Source organism: Salarias fasciatus, chromosome 9, assembly GCF_902148845.1.
Source record: "Salarias fasciatus chromosome 9, fSalaFa1.1, whole genome shotgun sequence".
Taxonomy (NCBI): Eukaryota; Metazoa; Chordata; class Actinopteri; order Blenniiformes; family Blenniidae; genus Salarias; species Salarias fasciatus.
The window spans coordinates 2,594,172-2,612,944 of NC_043753.1; the positions used below are offsets into that span (position 1 = coordinate 2,594,172).

General features: G+C 50.9%; 1 protein-coding gene across 1 annotated transcript in view; it reads left to right on the forward strand.

The window, feature by feature from the left end:
• The window catches only part of LOC115394464 (E3 ubiquitin-protein ligase HECW1), a 34,909-nt gene extending 18,558 nt beyond the window's left edge, over positions 1-16,351 (forward strand). Inside the window, 34 exon segments of the mRNA XM_030099782.1 lie at positions 2,876-3,015; positions 3,093-3,193; positions 3,274-3,786; positions 3,789-3,966; positions 3,968-4,025; positions 4,028-4,153; positions 4,231-4,636; positions 4,639-4,711; positions 4,713-4,813; positions 7,430-7,528; positions 9,702-9,727; positions 9,729-9,821; positions 9,823-9,857; positions 10,142-10,245; positions 10,485-10,587; positions 10,714-10,903; positions 10,987-11,003; positions 11,005-11,075; positions 11,078-11,118; positions 11,657-11,771; positions 11,847-11,944; positions 12,622-12,704; positions 12,790-12,896; positions 12,994-13,108; positions 13,239-13,284; positions 13,286-13,353; positions 13,723-13,875; positions 13,952-13,997; positions 13,999-14,051; positions 14,445-14,574; positions 14,657-14,803; positions 14,941-15,055; positions 15,950-16,148; positions 16,236-16,351. Of these exon segments, the coding sequence (XP_029955642.1) occupies positions 2,876-3,015; positions 3,093-3,193; positions 3,274-3,786; positions 3,789-3,966; positions 3,968-4,025; positions 4,028-4,153; positions 4,231-4,636; positions 4,639-4,711; positions 4,713-4,813; positions 7,430-7,528; positions 9,702-9,727; positions 9,729-9,821; positions 9,823-9,857; positions 10,142-10,245; positions 10,485-10,587; positions 10,714-10,903; positions 10,987-11,003; positions 11,005-11,075; positions 11,078-11,118; positions 11,657-11,771; positions 11,847-11,944; positions 12,622-12,704; positions 12,790-12,896; positions 12,994-13,108; positions 13,239-13,284; positions 13,286-13,353; positions 13,723-13,875; positions 13,952-13,997; positions 13,999-14,051; positions 14,445-14,574; positions 14,657-14,803; positions 14,941-15,055; positions 15,950-16,148; positions 16,236-16,347 (4,062 nt within the window). The 3' untranslated portion in view covers positions 16,348-16,351.
• Positions 16,352-18,773: the final 2,422 nt, after the last annotated feature.

Consider the following 18,773-nt stretch of genomic DNA (forward strand, 5'->3'; position numbering starts at 1 on the left):
TTTGGAACATGAAGTCTCTGGAAGCGGGACTCTGCTCCTGCTCCTGTTCTTCGGTCTGTATTTCCCCTCCGTCCTCTGAGAGGCTGGTTTAATGCAGTTCTCTGCAGTGAAGCTCGTCTTTCCTCTCAGTGAGTGACTCTAATGGACCGACTCTCAGCCCAGCCTCCATACTGCAGAGAGACGGTCCACAATAATTACATAAGAGGATAAAAATACTCTGAGATCGCAGAACCAGGACAGGAACGGATCTGTGGGACGTCCCTTCAGTGGAGCAGCTCTTTCTTCTTCTTCTCTTCCTCGGCTGGTACGTCAGTGACCCTGCGTCGTGAATCTAAACCAGTCAGAACTTCAGGAACCCTGAAAGTCAAGCAGGCTGTTTTCGAAGGTTTAGATTCTAGAAAGTTCCTTATTGTGGTGGCGATGAAATGAAGGACTCGAGAACAAGCCAGGCAATATCTTGAGTTGCTCACAATAAAAATAAATGATGCTTTTATTTTGAAAGTTTATTTGAGACTTTGAAGATTCTGCAGCCTGGTGGTGAATTCTGGATCAAAGAGTCCAATGAAGCCTGAAGAACCAAAGAAAGGATTCTTCTCTGTGGTCTTCTGATGGTCTTCTTTGGTTCCTTTGGTCTTAAGGGGTCCCCAGTGGTCTTCTGGTGGTCCCTTGGTGTTATTCTGTGGTCCTTGGTGGTATCCCAAAAGTCCTATGTGGTCTTCCAGTAGTCCTCTGTGGTCCTTTGATGGTCTTTCAGGGGTCCTATGTAGTATGCTGGTGTTCTTTGCTGGTAGGTGGTTCTAAGGGGTTCTTGCTGGTCCTTTGTCATCTTCCTGTGATCCTTGGTGGTCCTTGGTGGTCTTCCAGTGGTTCTAGATGGTCCTTGTCCGGGTTCCGGTGGTCCTCAGCTCCTCCTGCCTTGTCTTCTCTTCTTATTCTGTACATTTCTGTGCTTCCTGAACCTTCCTCTTTGTGTTCGTCTCTTCTTCTGTTCCCTCCCGACTCATCTTCTGAATTATTCACTGCTTTCATCCTTTATCGCTCCGAAACACCACTTTCCCCTCTTCCTCCTCCCCTCCTCCCCTCTCCTCCTCTCTTCCTCCCCCCCTCCTCTTCCTCCACTCACCCCCTCTTCTTCCACTTCCTCCCCATGCTCTCCTCTCCTGCTCCTTCCTTTTCTTTCTTTCTCTGGACTGAGGATGGAGACTCGGTCAGGGTCCTTGACAGCTCGGTCTCAAGGTCAGAGGAGAAAAACTAACCTTCATCGCGTCTTAGTTTTCCATCCTAACCGAACCCATGAAAAAAACAGAAAGCAAAACACCGACCAGTGTTTGTTCTCATGGAGCAAAAGATTCAACACTGATTAGAATTTTCTTTTTCTGTTTATTGGATTTCGGTTTGTTGTAATAAAATCTCTGATAAATAATAAATGAATATTTTTGCCACAGCAGAGACGTAGTGTTGAGTCCAGAATCACCACAGAGGCGTTACAGAGGGGGTGTTAAAAAAAAAAAAACACCTGTCAGTGGGTTTTCTCGCCATCCCTCGGCTCTCACAGTGTTATCAGAGCGAGAAGACGATAAAGGAAGAGGAGTCAAACATACGGCCTGTGGGCGGAGCTGGCTGGCGAGGAAACAACTCCTCTCTTTCTATTTCTGGTTCATTGATGTTCCAGTGTTCTGGTTACAGAAGGCCTCGTCAGAATCGACTGATGAGGTTTTTGCTCTAAAATGATTACAGTGAACGTTTCTCAGGAAAACGAAGGGAAACTGCTGTTTATGGTTATTACAGTGTAACTTTACCTGTCCGGCCCCTGAACCGGGCCCTGAAGTTATTAAAATGAGACTGTCATCCTGTTTATTCAACAGTCTTGATGTTATGTTTTTTATTTTGGATTTCAAACCAAATTACCGTATTTCATTATTATAAGTTTCATCTAGCAATAAAATGTAGAGGAGCTTTCTCACAGTAACAGTTCCTCTGCTCTTTTGGTCCTTCACAAATGCAGAAAATGAATGGATTAATATTGAAGATTAAAAATCTGCGCAGTTTGATTGAATGAAAAACGTGTCGACCTGATTTACGTGGAGACGAAGCCGTTAGATTAAGGTTACATGTGAGCGAGACGTGAATCATCCCTCCGGGAGAGCGTCCATCATTCCTTGTTCCGTTGCTTTAATATCCTAAGTGAACCAGAAAACCCCCTGGAAGCGGTGTGGGTGGTGTTGGGAAGCTGAGATCCATCAGCAGGATCTCAGCTTTCTGGACGCAGCCACAGACAAATCTCCACAGCAGGAATCAGGAAGTAGAGTGTCTGTCTTTCCTTCATGCTGTTTTGTGCTCAGGTGAGATTTATAATCCAGAAAATAAGGTAAATCAGTCGTCTGTGGCTTCGGATGTAAAATCTGGGCTGAGCACTGAATGAAAGCTGCATCTGCGCCGTGAGCGCTGCTCTGGATGCTGCCAGATGAGAACGGCTAATAGATTTGTTCCAGTATTCATTAAAGCAGAGACGGAGGGATGCCTGAAAGAGCTGGAAGCCGCTCTCAGTGTTTCCCTCAGAAGAAGCTTAGCGGGGATTCGGAGTGTTGAGAATCCTGGATGAGCATCAGACCCCTGCTGTGAGCGAGAGAGGAGGCAGAGGAAACACAAACTGAGAGCCACAGACGCGTCCGATTGATGGCAGAAGACGGTGTTTTCAAACCACTTGCAGCCGAAGCTCCGGTGAAAGAGAGCAGCTGCTGGCGAGAAGGGAAAGAAGGTTCTTAAAACAAACTGGTTTCTTCACACGCTTTAGTGAAGGCTTTGTACTGCAGCAGCAGCAGCGGCGGCGGCGGCTGCAGTTCGAGTGTTGATCTCACCTTCATCTCCTCTGCAGAGGTTCAACTTCGTGTCGCTGCCGACCGACGTCCTGGAGATCGAGGTGAAGGACAAGTTCGCCAAGAGTCGTCCGATCATCAAGCGGTTCCTGGGGAAGCTGTCGGTGCCGGTGCGGCTGCTGGAGAAACACGCCATCGGGTAACCAGACGTCTTCTGGAATCCGGTGGTTGTCCTCCATCGCCTGCCGCTCAGACTTCCTGTCCTCTCGTCCGCAGCGATCGGGTTGTGAGCTACACTCTGGGCCGCCGGCTGCCCACCGACCACGTCTGCGGCCAGCTGCAGTTCCGCTTCGAGCTGACGTCCTCCATCCACCCCGGTGAGACACCGCCGCCGGTCAGCTGGTCCGTCCGCGGCCGTGACGGCGCTCTGACGGCGAGCATCGTGTTTTTGTTGCAGACGATGAGGAGGTGTCCCTCGTCATGGAGTCGGCCCGTCCCGACGGAGGAGACGACGACGCCCGCCACGACGACACGCTCAGCGTGGGCCCCGACATGCCCGACCTGCCCCTGGACGCTCCGGGAGACCCCGACGCCGACGAGCAGCCGGAGGCGGCGCCGGAGGAGGGACCCCCTGCTGGGGAGGAGGAGGAGGAGGAGGAGGAGCAAGGAACTGTGGAAGAGGAGAGCACCGTGAGGGAGGAGCCTCCACCTGCTGAGGATCAGGAGGAGGTGGAGGAGGAGGCGGAGGAGGCGGAGGAGGCGGAGGAGGCGGGGGAGGCGGGGGAGGCGGGGGGTCGCAGGAGCAGCAGGAGGAGTGTGGAGTTGAGGAGGTGGAGCAGAGCGAGGAGGTGGAGGCAGTGGAGTCTGAGCAGGAGGTTCCAGAAGGAGGTAAAGAGGAGCCTGAAGCTCCCAGGACCCGACGCCGAGGAGGCTCCGTCAGAGGAGGCCCCCCCCCCGGAGGCCCCCCGGACCCCGCCCCCCAGGAGTCCCCGGCGGGAGAGAGAGGCGACGCCCCCTGCTCCTGCCACGCCCTCTTCTCCAGCTACGCCTCCCACGGCCCGTCGCGGCGCAAGGCGCGGCCCTGCTCGCTGCCGGTGTCGGAGCTGGAGACGGTGATCGCCTCGGCCTGCGGCGAGCCGGAGACGCCGCGCCCACTACATCCGCATCCACCACCTGCTGCACAGCCTGCCCTCCGCCCAGCAGCGCGCCCGCCCAGCCAGGACGACGAGCCGGGCGGCGAGGGCGGCCGCACCGGCTCCTCGCCCACCGGCAAGACCTCCAAGGAGGGCCTGGACGAGGACGAGGACGAGGAGGAGGACACGCAGTCGCCCTCTCAGGTGTGTGACGGAGGAGCTGGTGGGTGGAGTCCAGCGCTTCTCCACTCGTTCCTCACATGATCTGATTGCCCCCCCAGGTCCCAGAGTGCCCCGGGCCCTGCTGCCGGCGCTCTCTGCCCCGCAGCCTCTCCATCGAGCGCCTGTCGGAGCTGAACCAGCTCCTGGAGGGCGACGGCGGAGGAGGAGGCGGCGGCGGAGGACAGGCGGCCATCAGGAGGATCTCGCCCTCCTGCCTGGAGAGCGAGGAGGGCGACTCCAGCAACAGCGGCGTGGGCCGGCGAGCGGGCGGCGGCGGCGGCCACCGCGGCCCCGGCGACAACGAGTGCGAGTTCTGCGACACGTCCTGCTACAGTACCTCCTGCTACAGCACTTCCTGCTACAGCACCTCCTGCTACAGCAACTCGGGCTACGAGGGGCGGAGCCGCTTCTGCAGCCACACCCGCCTGTCCTCGGTGGACAGCAACCGGCTCTCCGGCAGCACCGTCTCTCCTCCCAGGACGAGGACGAGGACGAGGAGAGCGCCTTCGACGGGCCGCCGGACGGCGAGGGCCCGGAGGGCGGGGGGCGGAGACAGGAGGACGGGCCGGTGGAAGGAGGCCCGGAGAGGCGGGGAGCGGGCGGAGCCGGCGGTGGCCGGGCCCAGCGACCGGAGCAGCATCGGTGAGAGCAGAGCGCCGGTCACACACACACACACACACCACACACACAACACACACACAGTCTTGTATTTCTATCCTTGTGGGGACCGTCCATTGACTCCCATTCATGTCTAGCCCCTAACCCTGACCCTTACCCTAACCCTAACCCACACCACAACAAAGCCTAACCCTAAAGAAATGTTTTTGCACTTTTACTTTTTTCAGTAACAACAACATGGTCAAGAAAACACTGTTTCTCCTACTTAGGACCGGAAAAGGTCCCCACAAGGCCCGTCGTTCCACGTTTTGCTTATCCTTGTGGGGACATTGTGGCCCCGACAAGGATAGAAATACAAGAACACACACACACACACACACACACACACACACACACCACCTGACCCCTGCTTCTGCTTCACCTCTTTCAACCAAACTTCTATAACCTGCTGATTTCTGCTCTCTTTCATTCACTTCCACTGAAATTATGAGACGGTCTGGCTCCGCTTAAATGATTTTAATGGACTGTGATGGAAAAGTAGGGCACACACACACACACACACACACACACACACACACACACACACACACACCACACACACACACACACACACACACACAGACAGACACAGAGGCAGACACAAGATGAAATTCCCCTCTGAAATGCAATCACACCTCTTCCTCTCTTCACTTCTGGAATCAAATCCTGGAAAAACGACTTCAGTTTTCTTCTACATTCTAATTTTATATTGACTGACTTATCAGTGAATACTGCAAGCTAGACTAAGCCATGCTAAGCTAGGCTAAGATACGCTAAGGTTCCTAAGCTGCAGACTCTTATTGATAAATACTACAAGTAACACTAAGCTAGGTTAAAATACGCTACTCTAAACTACACTAAGCCAGATTCTTATCATAAACACTACACAGTATGCTAAGCTAGGCTAAGATACGCTAAGCTATGCTAAAATATGCTATTCTAAACTCTACCAATCCAAACTCTTATGATAAACATGAAACACTATGCTAAGCTAGGCTAAGCCATGTTAATCTACTCGTCTTTATCTCAACAGCTGACTCTAAGAAAATTAACCTTAGGTGAAGAGTCAGATTTAACCAAACCTCACCTCAGCCTAATTGCTCTTCAGTTTAGTGTATTTATAACTTTAAATGAACCTCAGGTGAAACTAGTAAAAAAGAAAAAAAAAAAAAAAAACACACAAATTAAGAAGCCAGAAATGTGAACTTCCATCAATAGACTGTTATTGATCACTCATATTGATTATAGAGCCACAAGATGAGATTTGACAGGGTGATGTTGAGGATTCACCCGTCTAGTAAAACGCACCTCCAACATCAAAGCTTCGCCAGCAGACCAGACGACACATGAGGACAAACACTGAGAACAGTGAAGCAGGTTGGTTCAAAGATCAGACTGACTGAGAAAGAATCGAAGCTCCAGCCGTCGTCAGCGTCCTGCGTCCCCTGAATCTCCTGCTGACGGCGGCCCACACAGATAAATCTCCCTGCTAATGATGCTAGCCTTTCGTTCAGCCTCAACCGGGGCTTTTACCTCGCTCCTCCCAGGGCTGCTTAAATTAGAGCCCGACTATAATACAGGGAGACATATCGGCTGGCCGACACGCAATCAAGAGCTGCCAGCTTTATGAGCCGCAACCAGGAAGTTCCTCGGATCCGTGTGTTCTCTCAGGCACAGTGCGGACTGACGCTCTCCCTGTCTGTAGATAGAAAATGTCGATTCAGCTTGTAGCATGTTGCAAGTCTCATCGTTCTAACTCATCTGGTCCAAAGTCTGTGTTGTTGTGTGTGCCATCTTCCTCCTCCTCCTCTTCACATTTTGTCAGAAGTGATTTACAGTCTGTCCTTCTCTTGTCGGACTTCGCTTGTGCTCTACCTGCTAGCGACGCTGTTGACACATGGCGTCACGTGGTTCTTTGACGGATCTTCATCTGAGTAGGAATTCTCCTGGTAGTGTCTTCATCGGTGCCATCCCTAATATTCAAGCTACCTACTTACATCCTGTCACTTCTTGAAGCGCCTCAGTTTGGAAGGTGTGAAGCTGCTCATGTTGAAATCCCGGCAGTGATTACAAACTCGTACGCAGACGATGTGAAGGTGCTCGCGCTCTTTCTCCTCCACGAAAACCTCCGCTTCACACGGCCTCCGTCTGAATCTCCCCGCCCGTTGTGTTCTGTCAGTCGCCGGTAAGGACGCCAAACACGTCTTCTTTCCCATAATCCCATCTGCTTTTCGCGCGTCGACCCCAGTCGAGGACATTCAGAAACCTGCTCTTGTGCCGGCGGTGGAAGGAGACGCTCCTTCGGTGATGTGATAGCTTCGTGTGGATTTCCTCCTTGTTGGTTCGACTCCAGCCGATCCTCACACACTCCCATCCTTCAGATTGTTGTGTTCGCAGCTGGTGTCAAATTACAAAATGTCAGTGTAGATTAAGATCAGCTGTGCTGAAAGAGAGGCTAACGTTAGCGATGTTAGCTAGCGGTAAAAGATCGCAGATCCGTGTCCTGAGTGTGGCGTCTGGTCCGGGACCCCCACCCCCCACCCCCCCACCCCCCCGTCTCCATGGTAACGTATCCCGTCCTGTCTCTCTGGTGTCCCGTAGGCTCAGACTCCTCCCCTCCTGTCGGCCATCTTCCAGTCCTGCGACCCAGCCATGACCTAAACCATTTTCCTGCCGCCTCTGACCAAGCCTTACCTCCAAGTAAGAACCGACAGCTCGCAGTCTTACTCTGGAGTCCCATCCTGCCCCTCATCCTGTGTGTGGTGTGTGTGGTGTGCATGCCTCCCCATGTTATTTCTTTGATCATCATCATCATCATCATCATCATCATCATCATCATCATCCACTGTGTTTGCACTCATCACTTCACGGCCCACCCCCCCCTTCCACCCAAATCCCTACTTGTTTAGCTCCTCTTTATGCGACGACATCTTCAAAAGGGAAAACTTCATCGGGGTTCCGCTCGATGTTTTCATTTGAAATAATCATGTAAATGAGGAATAATCCTTCTATCTGCAGCACCGTTCGGTGACATTAGGGAGCGCTAGCGTTGGCTAACTTCACCACCGTCCATCTCAGAGGCTAACGTTAGTCCATGCTTGTCTGAGATTTGGTTTTTAGTAACTTTCTTTTGAACTCTCTGTATCAATTTTCACTTTATTTCAATACTTGTGAGATTAAAACACTGCAGTTTCCGACAGTCTTTGGTCTTATTTAGCTTTGTTGGCTAATTTATTCCATTTTAGCGTTTTGTAGCTGCTGGAGCTAATTCAGTCATTAAAACTATTTTTTGTGGTTTGGTCGAATTATCTGCAGCACCATTCGGTGACGTTAGCGAGTGTTAGCGTCGGCCGACATCACCGCCATCCATCCAAGAGGCTAACGTCCATGCTAGTCCGATATTTTTTAGCAACTTTCTTTCAAATAATTTCAGTTTGTGAAGAAATATAACTCTCTTTATCAAGTTTCACTTTATTTAGACATTGATGAGATTAAAAGACTACAGTTACCGACATTCTGTTGTCTTATTTAGCTTTGTTAGCTAATTAATCCATTTAAAAGCTAATTTAAAGAGCTAATTATTCGTTTAAACTATTTTTGGTGTGGTCATTGAATTAGCTGTTGTAGCTGTTTTAGCAGAGTTTCTCTGACAGACAGAACGAGCAGCCAATGAGAACGAGAGCCGCCGATCATGGAGCTGCGATAAGCTATCGAACGGCGCAGCAGCTAGCAGCTAAACCGCAACACATCGTAACGCCTCAGATCTCACTGAAGAGGAACAGGGACATTTAAACAGTGACTCCTTCTTGATCATGATTTGTAAATGTGTGAGTGTTTTAGAAAGAGTGACAGTTTTTGAATGAAGGTGACATTTGGACCTTTAGCCCAAAGACGACGGATGAATGAATGACGAGCATTTTTTCTGTGACCTACCAGATTCTTTCAAAGTAACGATGTGTCTGGGATTCAGTTACCGAGGGAAGATCTTTTAGTTGTAGGTTAACTCTGAGCTGGATGAGCAGCTGACGGTGTTCAATTCATTCATATCATTCACTCTGCTTCCTGTTCAGACGGAGGTTTTCTCCTCGACTGGTTCAGTGAAGCAGATGAATAAAAACAGTTTCTGACGTTCATTCGAGCAGCTCAGATATATTTCCATGAAAGTGTTTAGTTGGAGTTTCCTCCTCGACTGGAGATGTGGAGGTCAGAGTGACGGAGCAGAGTGTTGGAGTTAGAAAGCTCTTCAGCATCTGTACGTTCAGCTGATTGAGTTAAAAAAAAGATCTGAAACAGCGAGTTTAAAACCTCCTCAACAGGTTTCAGTCCAGGAGGACAGGCGAGTCTCCTCTGTGGAACAGGAAGTGGTTCTGCCTTCTGCTCCTGCTGCTTCTTCTGCTCACTCAGTCAAGATTTCTGTTATACAATCTATTTCCCCCCCCCCCAAGTCTCCTGTTGGGTCTTTATTTCTTTCCTCCCTCGTTCTCTCATTCCTTCCTTCTTTAATTCCTTCCTCCCTCCTTCCTTTCTGTTTTTTCGTTCTTCGTTTTTTCGCTCTTAATTCCTTCCTTCCTTCCTCCCTCCTCTCTCTCCAGATTCAGTATTTTCTGCTTCATCAGCTCAGGAAGGAAGTAGAAATAAACTGAACCAGTTTAACCCCGTGAGCGTTAGCATTAGCATAGTTTCAGGGCTTTACTTTTTTTCTTTTTTTTTTTCGGGGCCGGTGTTGTTTTGTCTTCTCCTGCCTACGAACTGTTCTGTGGTTGTTTCTCAACCTGCGGTCCGAGATCAGTAGAGATCCTGGCGGGCGGCCGAGACCCTGCCTGTTCTGAGGGTGATGATGATGAAGAAGCCCCTGCTGTCCTGCTCTCCTCAGACTGGGAGGCCCGGGTGGACAGCCACGGGCCGGGTCTTCTACGTGGACCACGTCAACCGGACCACCACCTGGCAGCGGCCGAGCCACGGCGGCAAGTGCAGCCACGGCATCCCCCGATCGGGCCTCCACCCAGCAGATGGAGCAGCTCAACCGCAGGTCAGAGGTCTCACACACACACCACACCCACACACACAACACACACACACACACACACACACAGGCACTGTAAAGACGGGGATCTTCCTGCTGTTTGGGTGAGGGGAGTGGATTTGACCCCATCTGTGGGGTTATACTGACACCTGGTGGTTGCAGAGGGAACTCACCACTCTCCTCATGAAAATCTCTCAGTGGATCTGTTGAAGCATTATCTTCATCGTCATCTTCATCATGTGTGCTCCCCCTCCTCCTCCTCCTCCTCTTCCTCCTCCTCCTCCTTGCAGGTACCAGAACATCCAGAGGACCATGGCCACAGAGGAGGAGGGTGGAGGTCCCAGGTTAGAGCGCAGCAGCAGCACGGAGGGCGAGTCGGACTCCCCCCCCGCAGGTAGACAGACACCAACACACACACACACACCACACACACACACACACACACACACACACACACACACACACACACACACACACAGTAGTGATCCACCCAGACACTTTGAGCGCAGGAGGTTACCATCATATTTATGTACATAGCATGCTTATTAATTCATCATTGTGTGTGTGGGGTGTGTGTGTGTGTGTGTGTGTGTGTGTGTGTGTGTGTGTGTGTGTGTGTCTCTCTCTCAGCAGGCCCCGCCTCCCCTGTCAATCATCAGAAGATCAGCCACCTCCTCCAGTCGCCTGCCGTCAAGTTCATCACACACCCCGAGTTTTTCACTGTGCTGCACAGCAAACTATGTGAGTAACACACACACACACACACCACACCACACACACGGTGAACTAATAAACATGTCTGTGACACACTTCTACACCTCTCTCCCTCTCTCTCTCTCTCTCTCTCTCTCCCTCTCTCTCTCCAGGCGGCCTACCGGATGTTCACCAGCAGCAGCTGTGTGAAGCACATGATCCTGAAGGTTCGCCGCGACGCCAGGAACTTTGAGCGCTACCAGCACAACCGGGACCTGGTGGTCTTCCTCAACAAGTTCGCCGACACCCACCTGGAGCTGCCGCGGGGCTGGGAGATCAAGACCGACCCCCAGGGCAAGGTGGGCCGCAGGGCGGCGTCCCCGGCGAGGTCGGGAGGTCGCCGTCGCCCGTCTGATTCCTGCGTTTCTGTCCTCTCCCCAAGTCTTTCTTCGTGGATCACACAGTCGAGCCACGACCTTCTCGACCCCCGGATCCCCCTGCAGAACGGCCGGCTGCCGGGTCACCTGGCCCACCGCAGCACCTGCAGCGCCTGCGCAGCTACAGCGCCGGAGAGGTACGCACACTCCTGCACGGGGAGTGTTGGGACTGTACACGGACTCCTGCACGGGGTTCACACAGCTGGAGATGTTTTATGGTTAAAATTCACTACAATAGACTGTCACTGGTTAGCTTGGCTTCGCAAAAAGTTCACAGTCAAGAACAAAATAATTACCTTTTTAATGCTAACAGGTTTAGCAACACCAGAAAAGTAGCTTTTTTCTGTTGATTAAAAGTTTAGGAAGTGATAAAGACACTAAAATTCAGAATTCAGGTGTAGACCTTGTAATTTGACACCAGCCTCCTCTTGCCTATGGCTGCTATAAAGGAACGGGTGTCTGAGTAACTTACTTATATGGCAGAACAGATGGGTTCAGCCCTGTCTGGAAAAAATAAACCTAACATCTGGAAACATCTGAAAAAATAAACCTAAAATAGCTTCTCTTTTGCTTAGCTAGCTTTATAGCTTAGCGTAGCTTGACGTCAGCCTCCTCTCGCTGTAAAACCAAACGAGCTGAAGCGATCTGTGAAACGTGCCGGTGTGTGTCCTCCAGGCCTCCGACGTCTCCAGGAGTCGAGGGGCCTCCCTGATGGCCCGTCCGGGGAACAGCCTGGTGGCCGCCATCCGGAGCCAGCATCACGGCGACCCCCAGCACCTGAGCGCTCCGTGTAGGCGACCTCCACCCTCACCGCCCTCCCACCACCCGCAGAGCGCCCCCTGAAACTGTCCCTTCTCCTCGCCAGCTTACAACGACAAGATCGTGGCGTTCCTCCGGCAGCCCAACATCTTCGACATGCTGCAGGAGCGGCAGCCCAGCCTGAGCAGGAACCACGCCCTCAGGTCTGGCGGCGCCATTCCTGAATTGGGAATCGTGTGTTATGACTTTTCTCTGTGTTCCAGCAAGAAAATTGCCAAAAACTGGGAATTTTTTCCCGCATATTCCAGATGAGTCGCCAAAAAACACAAAAATTCATCCCTGAACAAGTCCATCGTGCCTCACCATACTTTGATGTAGAGACGCCATTAAAATATCAAAACGTTGAAATTTGTGTCCTCTGTTAAGATGTGAAAACCTCATTTCAGTATCTTCTACTATTTTAAACTGTGAGCTTTAAAGTGTGGAGAGAATTTCAGGCCATTTTGGAGTTATAATGGGTGTGTATTGGAGACGGCTGAAGTGGGAGAGACTCTTGATTTAATAAAAAAAGTATTTCTCTTGTCCCCACAGCCACATTTCTGGCTCAGTCTTATCAAATCAAACCTTCAAAACGGTAGTTTTTTTTTCCTTTGATTCTCACAATGCTTCATTTTGTCTCCGTCTCAGACGGTTCTCTCTCCAGATGCGTTTGTTTGAGGAGAGTGCAGGATTTTCTCCCGTCCACTCCAGATACATTTTGGAGAGAGATTTCTCGCTCAAATCCAAAAGTTTTATAAACTGTGGCTATATGGATGATCTGGCTCAGAAATACCGCCGTGCTTTGAGCTCGTCACCAGCGTCCTTCTTCCTGTTCCCTTCAGGAGAAGATCCACTACATCCGGACCGAAGGCACTCAGGGTGTGGAGAAGCTGTCGTGCGACGCCGACCTGGTCATCCTGCTGAGGTGAAGACCGCCGCCGAGCTCCGTGTCGGCCCGACGCGTCCGGAGAGAGCCGCAGCTTTAACGCCGGCCGCGTTCTGTCTTTCAGCCTGTTTGAAGAGGAGATCATGTCCTACGTCCCGCCGCACCCCATCCACCCCGGATTCAGCTTCTCCCCCCGCTGCTCGCCCGTCTCGTCTCCGCAGAACTCTCCAGGTAGCTTCTGTTCATCGTGTTTTTTTTTTTATCTAGGAACTTCCTCAGGGGATCAATGACGTATTCGTTCTTTAAATGATTGTCTCCTGTTGACCAGGTCTGCAGAGGGCCCGGGCTCCAGCGCCGTACCGCAGAGACTTCGAGGCCAAACTGAGGAACTTCTACAGGAAGTTAGAGGCCAAAGGCTACGGCCAGGGTCCCGGAAAGATCAAGTAAGAAAGTCATGAAATGAACTGAAGCTCGGGGGTCAGGAGGAAGATCAGGGTGGGATCGGGGACAGGTTCGGGTGGGATCAGCTGAAGGATCGGGGTCCTCTGTTGCTGATCTGCAGGTTTTTTGCAGGTTGTTGATCCGGAGAGAACATCTGCTGGAGGGAACCTTCAACCAGGGTGATGGCGTACTCGCGCAAAGAACTGCAGAGGAACAAACTCTACGTCACCTTCCTGGGGGAGGAGTGGTGAGACACACACAGACAAACACACACACACACACACACACGATTGATCAAAGGTCTTCGTTCCTACATAGAAGTCAATAAGTCAGTGTACTAGAGTCGAAGTGGGAACCCATCCAAGATGGCAGCTGCAAGGGTGACCACATGTCCCACTATGTCTGAGAAAGAGACTGACTGTTAGTTTGACCATCAGTGGGCAGCACACACTCTCAACTTCCTGGATGGTGGAGAAGCCATTAAACACTGAGTCCTGGACAGAGCGGGGGCAGGCGGTCACTCTGCGGTCCTACTGATACGTCAGTTCATGAGTTCTGCTGACACACGTCTACCTAACATGGCAGCTGAGAGTAAAGCGTCTCCGTGTCTCCTCAGGTTGGACTACAGCGGCCCCTCCAGAGAGTTCTTCTTCCTCTTGTCTCAGGAGCTCTTCAACCCGTACTACGGCCTCTTCGAGTACTCGGCCAACGACACCTACACGGTCCAGATCAGCCCCATGTCGGCCTTCGTGGAGAACCATCTGGAATGGTAACCTGGGAGGAACCGGCGGGACCAGCTCTCATGTTTCTGATGCTGATGTGTGTGTGTGTGTGTGTGTGTGTAGGTTCCGGTTCAGCGGGCGGATCCTGGGTCTGGCTCTGATCCATCAGTAACCTGCTGGACGCCTTCTTCACCAGACCGTTCTACAAAGCTCTGCTCCGCCTGTCAGTACTAACTCAACAACTTCACCACAAACGATTCATTATTTATTACCTCAGATCTTTTTATTTAGTTATTTGGTATTTACTTGGTGAAATTGCCTGGAATTAAAGTGTTTAAAATGGTTTTCTTTAGCGATTTCACTGGCTGTAATTTGACACGGGATCAATACAGACCCACTGGAAGCTTGTCCAATTAGTGCTAGCATGCTGTTAGCCGGGTGTTAGCATTCTGCCAGCTGTGTTGTGTCCAGTCTTAGCTTGTTAGCGCGCTGTGGTTCTCCCCTCAAGCCCTCTGACCTGTTTGACCAGGGGTACCAGGACGAGGAGTTTCATGCTATTAGCTTCCTGTTAGCCTGCTGTTAGCGTGCTCTTAGCGCTCTGTGGCTCCCCCCTCAGGGCCACCGACCTCTCAGACCTGGAGTACCTGGACGAGGAGTTCCATCAGTCTCTGCAGTGGATGAAGGACAACGACATCACGGACATCCTGGACCTGACCTTCTCCGTCAACGAGGAGGTCTTCGGACAGGTCGGCGCCGGTTTGCAGACACCCGACGGAGAGCTTTGCCTCCACCGTCCCCTGAGTGTCCCTCGTGTCTCCGTGTCTCCAGGTGACGGAGCGAGAGCTGAAGTCCGGAGGCTCCAACCTGCAGGTGACGGAGAAGAACAAGAAGGACTACATCGAGCGCATGGCCAAGTGGAGGGTGGAGCGGGGGGTGGTGCAGCAGACCGAGGCGCTGGTCCGGGGCTTCTACGAGGTCCGTATCGCCTCCGTCACCCTGGGGAAGGGAGTGGAACCTCGCTGCTTGCAGTAAAAATGATTTTTTTTCCATTTCTGTGTTTCCATTATGTGTGTGCCTGCGTGTGTGTTTGTGTGTGTGTGTGTACACACCAGGTGGTGGACTCCAGGTTGGTGTCCGTGTTCGATGCCCGGGAGCTGGAGCTGGTGATCGCCGGGACGGTGGAGATCGACCTCGGAGACTGGAGGAGCCACACCGAGTACCGAGGAGGTGTGTGTGTGTGTGTGTGTGTGTGTGTGTGTGTGTGTGTCTCTACACACACTCTGTATCAGCTCGTTGAAATCATGGTCTTCCATCAGGGGGTTCAAACATAAGGCCCACAGGCCATCTGAAAGGTTCACTCTGGCCGTCTGTAATCTAACTTTGAACCATGCACATTGTGAAGTTCTACTAACTTTATCCATTGGACCATATTTAACCGTATTTATTTTTCTCTGGTTTATTTTGAACCACTTGACTTCCTTTCAGCACTTAAAAGTTCAAAGTTTTTGTCCTATTTAGCTTTTTTTTTTTTTTTTTTTTTTTGCTGTTTTTAGCTATTTTGGCTCATGGAGACATTCTAAATATTTTAAAAAGTTTTAGAATTTTTATTTATTTTTTTCAGTTTTTAAAATTTGTTTGAAACAATTCAGCCATGTAGATTTTATAGATAAGACTTCTTTGTTTTTGCTGTTTTTAGCAATTTTAACAAATAAGACACAAGCTTTAATATGAACAATTTAAATTATTTTTTTTTTTCTGGCTCTATTAAGTGCTTAATCCGTTTAAATTTTTTTTATTTAATTTATTTTATTTTTGATATTTTTACCATTTTCAAGACGTTCATTCTTTTAAACATTGTTCAACTATTTTAGGGGATTTTTTGTGATTCAAGCTCAATTCAATTTGAATGGAATTTGACTCGATTATTGAATATTGAAACATTTCTATGGAGTCATCATTTCCCTCACAGTCCTCTTGCAGTACCAGTGGTGACCACTAGAGGGCCTCAAATCATAGAACCAGTGATATAAGGGACAGTTATTGTAATAAAGTGATGTTTGAAATGAGCCGCTGGGCAGTGGCAGCCAGTGACCGTGGAGGAAACGCTCCTCTCTCCTGCAGGCTACCACGACGGCCACGTGGTGATGCGCTGGTTCTGGGCGGCGGTGGAGCGCTTCAACAACGAGCAGCGCCTGCGGCTGCTGCAGTTCGTGACGGGGACCAGCAGCGTCCCGTACGAGGGCTTCGCCGCGCTGCGCGGCTCCAACGGCCTCCGGCGCTTCTGCATCGAGAAGTGGGGCAAAGTCAGCTCGCTGCCGAGGTGAGGCCGTGGGCGGGGTCTCAGGGCAGGGGGCGGGGCTTCACCGGCTCGGTGTCGTGAAGGTTTGATGACTCGGCTCTTCCTCAGGGCCCACACCTGCTTCAACCGCCTGGACCTCCCTCCGTACCCGTCCTACACCATGCTGTACGAGAAGCTGCTGATCGCCGTGGAGGAGACCAGCACCTTCGGCCTGGAGTGACCCCTCCCCCGCCCCCCGTCCTCTGGACCACCGGCCGGGCCGGACCCCTCGGCGTGCGGCGTGGATGTGCCAGGATTTTTTTTATATCAGTCATCGGAGGGAACGCTACTCGAGCTTTTTAAAAGAACATCTTTCTATATTCGGTCTATGCATACCCAGCGTATGCGTCTCTAGACAGGGTTCAGGATCACAACAGCATGAAACTAAATGCATCATGGGAGAACAGAGTGAAACAGGACGTTATCAACGCCAGCTCAGCGCTCAGTCTCTGGCTGGAGTCCATCAACCATCAGACTGAACCATAAATCCTGTGAAATCAGAACAGTACAATCATAGAAGCTTTACCAGAAACTTTGAGCAGGCCAGTGAGAAGGTTGAGCACACGTTTCCTCAGGCGGTGTTTCTGTCAGACAGACTGAACTGAAACAGGAGCTGAAGTTTGTCTCTCGAATGCGGACTCCTTCACAGAACGGCTGCGGTTCTCTGGAAGCTTCGGCCTGAACGAGTCCTGAGAGTATTTAACCTGAAGAGAAGCCGAAGGGACCCAGTGCCGATCCCTGAGGAGCTGAAGACCGCAGTGTGCATGTCACTGTGAAGACCACTTCATCCACCATCTCTCCAGTTTCTGTTCAGGAGATGAGAACTAGCTTTAAAACCAGTGGAGTTGTTTAAACAGACAGTCACAAACCCTCATGACGAGCCGGGACACAGATCTTGTGTTTTCCATATCTGTGATTTATTTTGAGCTCCTTCAGTTCTAAACACACTTCCTGATCGCAGCGTTCTCCAGCCGAAGTATCTGATGGACTCTTTTGGCTCTTCGGACCGAACCTCCGGACGTGGAGTGTTTTTTTAATGTCCCTCTGAGTGGACGGTTCCAGCAGAATCCAACATCGATGTCAACACTCCTGAAGAAAAGTAGCCATCCGCTCCAACACAAGGGCTCCTGGGAATCGAACCGAGCGCCGGTGGTTCCCTGAAGGACGTCCTCCCTATGTGGCTCTTCTGGCCGGTGCTTCAGTCTGCAGGTTCTGCGGTCCTGCTGTTTGAACAGGAGCCCATCGGGCTCCTGTTCAAGTCTTCCACTGTTGACCTCCTGACGGTCCCAAACGCCTTGACTGGTGCAAAGTAAAGTAGCCACGTGGGCCCCGGGGTGGACCCAACCAGAACCAGGACCAGGACCAGGCGGCCCGCGGACTGACTGGTGTAATATATGCAAAAGTCCAGACCTTTACGCCACCCTGGTCCACCGCCCGCCGTGGGGCTGCAGGGTTCCCAGCCTGTGGCCGGAGGACTGCCACCTGGCCCCAGGACGGTCCTCGGCTCAGACCCGTCTCGGTACTCTCTGGTAAAAAGTCGTCTCCTTGGTTTCAAATCATTTTCTTCAAGCTTATCCATCTTTACTGGGGACAAACGGCAGCGGAGCCGCTTAAAGGGTGATACAAGCATGACTTTTGGCAAGAATGTCCATGACCGGTCTCTCCTTCAGGGAAAAATTCTGGTCATGATGGAAAAAACCAATATGGTGGCCATTTTTCAAGATGGCCGCCATCTCCACGACCTTGCATCTTCTTTGGGAGCATAAAAAACCAATAGGATGGTGTTCTTCTGTGTGTTTTCCGGATGTGATGTGGTATCACGGTTCCATGGCAAAGGGAGAAAGACCGCATGGCCTTTGAGCATAGCAAGAACACACAGGCCCATATGACAGCCATCTTGAAAAATGGACACCATATGGATTGTTTTTGTCATGCCGAGCACTTTTCTTTGAACAAGTGACCCATGAAGAAGATTCTTGTTTAAGTTCATGATTGTATCACAGTTTGCCGCTTGGTCGGATGGTTTTCCTCATGTTCTCCACTGGCGGTTTGAGAAAACTCGGTGTGTTCCCCCCGGTTTGGTGACCTTCAGGCCCCGTTTACACGACAACATTTCAAGTGAAAACGCAACATTTTTGCATTTTCATTTCAGAAAAGTTTTGCATTTAAATGATAGAAACACTAAAAACGATGTAACGAGAACAATACACTATAAACTAACAATGGGAGAAAACAGACTCTCATATGGACGGAGCACCCTGTTGGATTGTTATTACAGAGGCTGTCAACTCTAAAACTACCAAGTCCAGGAGAGTCTGGACTGGAACCAGGACCAGGGGAATCTGGACTGGGAGTCGTGACAATCTGATCCAGATTTTGCTCTTCTTGTTCGTCCACTGAGCAGAAGAATTATTAGCCACAGCTGTGATGCACAGCATTTCTGAAAAGTTTAGTTTTCGCCGTTTACATGGAGAAACGGTGATGGAGGAGGAATGGTTGCCCCCAGAATGAAACTGAAGTGTATTGATTTGAAAGTGTTGTGGTGTAAACGGAGCCTTCAGGAGGACTGAACCAACTCCTGTTGCTGCAAGGCCATGTTTCGTTTGC